Source organism: Loa loa (genome assembly GCF_000183805.2).
Source record: "Loa loa unplaced genomic scaffold supercont3.381, whole genome shotgun sequence".
Lineage (NCBI taxonomy): Eukaryota > Metazoa > Nematoda > Chromadorea > Rhabditida > Onchocercidae > Loa > Loa loa.
Window position 1 is genome coordinate 59929 of NW_018108561.1, and position 1887 is coordinate 61815.

Consider the following 1887-nt stretch of genomic DNA (forward strand, 5'->3'; position numbering starts at 1 on the left):
AACAACAACAACAACAACTACAACAGTGACAACAGCGACAACAACAACAACAATGGCAAGGAGAACAACAATAATAACGACAGCAACAACAACAACAACAACAGCGACAACAATAACAACAACAATAACAAGAATCAGGGAAGGAAGTTGGAAAACCCAAAGAAATTGTATAGATTCACCAGAGAATCGAAAATGCTTATCAGAATGTTATCAACAACAATATTTGAGGTCAATGAGCCATTCTAATCGAATCCTAAACAATTTAAACATTCCCTAATTTTCCCTTCTTCCATTATCAACCTTATGTCCTGTGCGTAATATCTAAATTTATCGCATGATTGCGCAAAATAATCACCATCTCTAAAATTCACGGAAAGAAAAATGAACGATTTAATTGGTATTAAAATTTGAATTTTAATAATAATTTCATTCAATTTTTTGAAATTAAGCAGGATTAAATTAAATTTTTGTAATATTATATTAAACATTTTGCATATTGGAACATTATTTTTTCAATTCTTATTCAATTTTTTCTCGAAGAAAATAATTTTTTTTTTTCCAAAAATTGATAAATGATTGATTAATAAATCTGGAAAAATTGAAATAATTGTGATAATTTAAATAATGTCAAATTATGACGTGCAGAATTTAATGTTAGCATGCTTGTAGCGGATAAAATTGAAATAGAAATGGTAATGTTATAAAAATTAAAATGATTCAAGATTTTTTTCAAGCGGGAAGCTATCAAATATCATGTAGTTTTTTGATAGATTAACAAAAAGAATTGAAATGAATGGATTAAAAACGGAACAATGAATCAAATCGAACGATAAATTGAACGAAACAACATAGGTGGTATGAGCTGCTTTCAAAATGTCACCAGGAAATAAAAAATTAGGCCAACAAGTGACAAATTGAAATTTTCGAAAAGTTCATTGCTAACAGAAACAAATACCAATGATAGCATATTATTTAAATCAATTTTCAATTTCTTTAATCTCATCCATCTTAAAAATTGGTTATTCATTTTTCCAAAGTTTATTAATAAAAAAACAAAAACAAGAAGAACGACGATAACAATAGCAACAATAACAGTAACAATAACAATAACAACAATAACAATAATGACAATAACGATGACAACAACAACAACAACAATAATAATAATATCGACAGCAATAACAATGACAGCAACAGCAACAACAACAACGATAATAATTACAATAATAACAACATTAATAACACATAAAAACAATAACAACGGCAATAATTACGGCAATAATAATAATAATAACAACAACAACAACAATAACAATAACAACAGCAATAACAACAACAACAACAACAACAACAACAACAACGATGATAATCACAACAATAATGACAATAAAAATAATAACAATAACTATCAATAATTACAATTTTCGAGAACAATAATTTTAACGCATATTTTTTGTTAATAGTAAAAAAACTGAATAATATAAAGTAATAACGACAATAATTATGGTAATAATACCAACAACACGAACAACAACAACATTAATATTTTTTTTTTTCCTTAGAATAGGATAAATTTAATTTCTGCCATTTATTCGCTGTCAAAAAACCTCCAACTCCTTGCTATCATCCTTGACAAACACATTTAATGATCAAATATTTTAATGAATATCATCAATTTATCACTTATATGTGTACCATTCTTCAATTTTGATATATTCATTTTCTTTCACAGTTCAATAACTGTACCATCATCAACATCATTCATTAATTTATCAACAGGAATTGAATAAAATGAAAAATTTTTTTGGGACATTTTTTTTTTTTGCTAAATTTTAATCTGAATTTACAAAAAGGAAATTAATTGAAAAAAGAAAAATTTTAAAGTAA

At 25.7% G+C, this 1887-nt stretch overlaps 2 protein-coding genes across 2 annotated transcripts; both read left to right on the forward strand.

The window, feature by feature from the left end:
- Positions 1-52: 52 nt before the first annotated feature.
- On the forward strand, positions 53-277 carry LOAG_18587 (hypothetical protein; the record flags this gene model as incomplete). The annotated part of the gene is made up of 1 exon (XM_020451249.1): positions 53-277. The coding sequence occupies one exon, from the start codon at positions 53-55 to the stop codon at positions 275-277; it is 225 nt and encodes a 74-aa protein (XP_020304986.1).
- An 847-nt stretch (positions 278-1124) lies between these two features.
- On the forward strand, positions 1125-1415 carry LOAG_18588 (hypothetical protein; the record flags this gene model as incomplete). The annotated part of the gene is made up of 1 exon (XM_003150638.2): positions 1125-1415. The coding sequence occupies one exon, from the start codon at positions 1125-1127 to the stop codon at positions 1413-1415; it is 291 nt and encodes a 96-aa protein (XP_003150686.2).
- Positions 1416-1887: the final 472 nt, after the last annotated feature.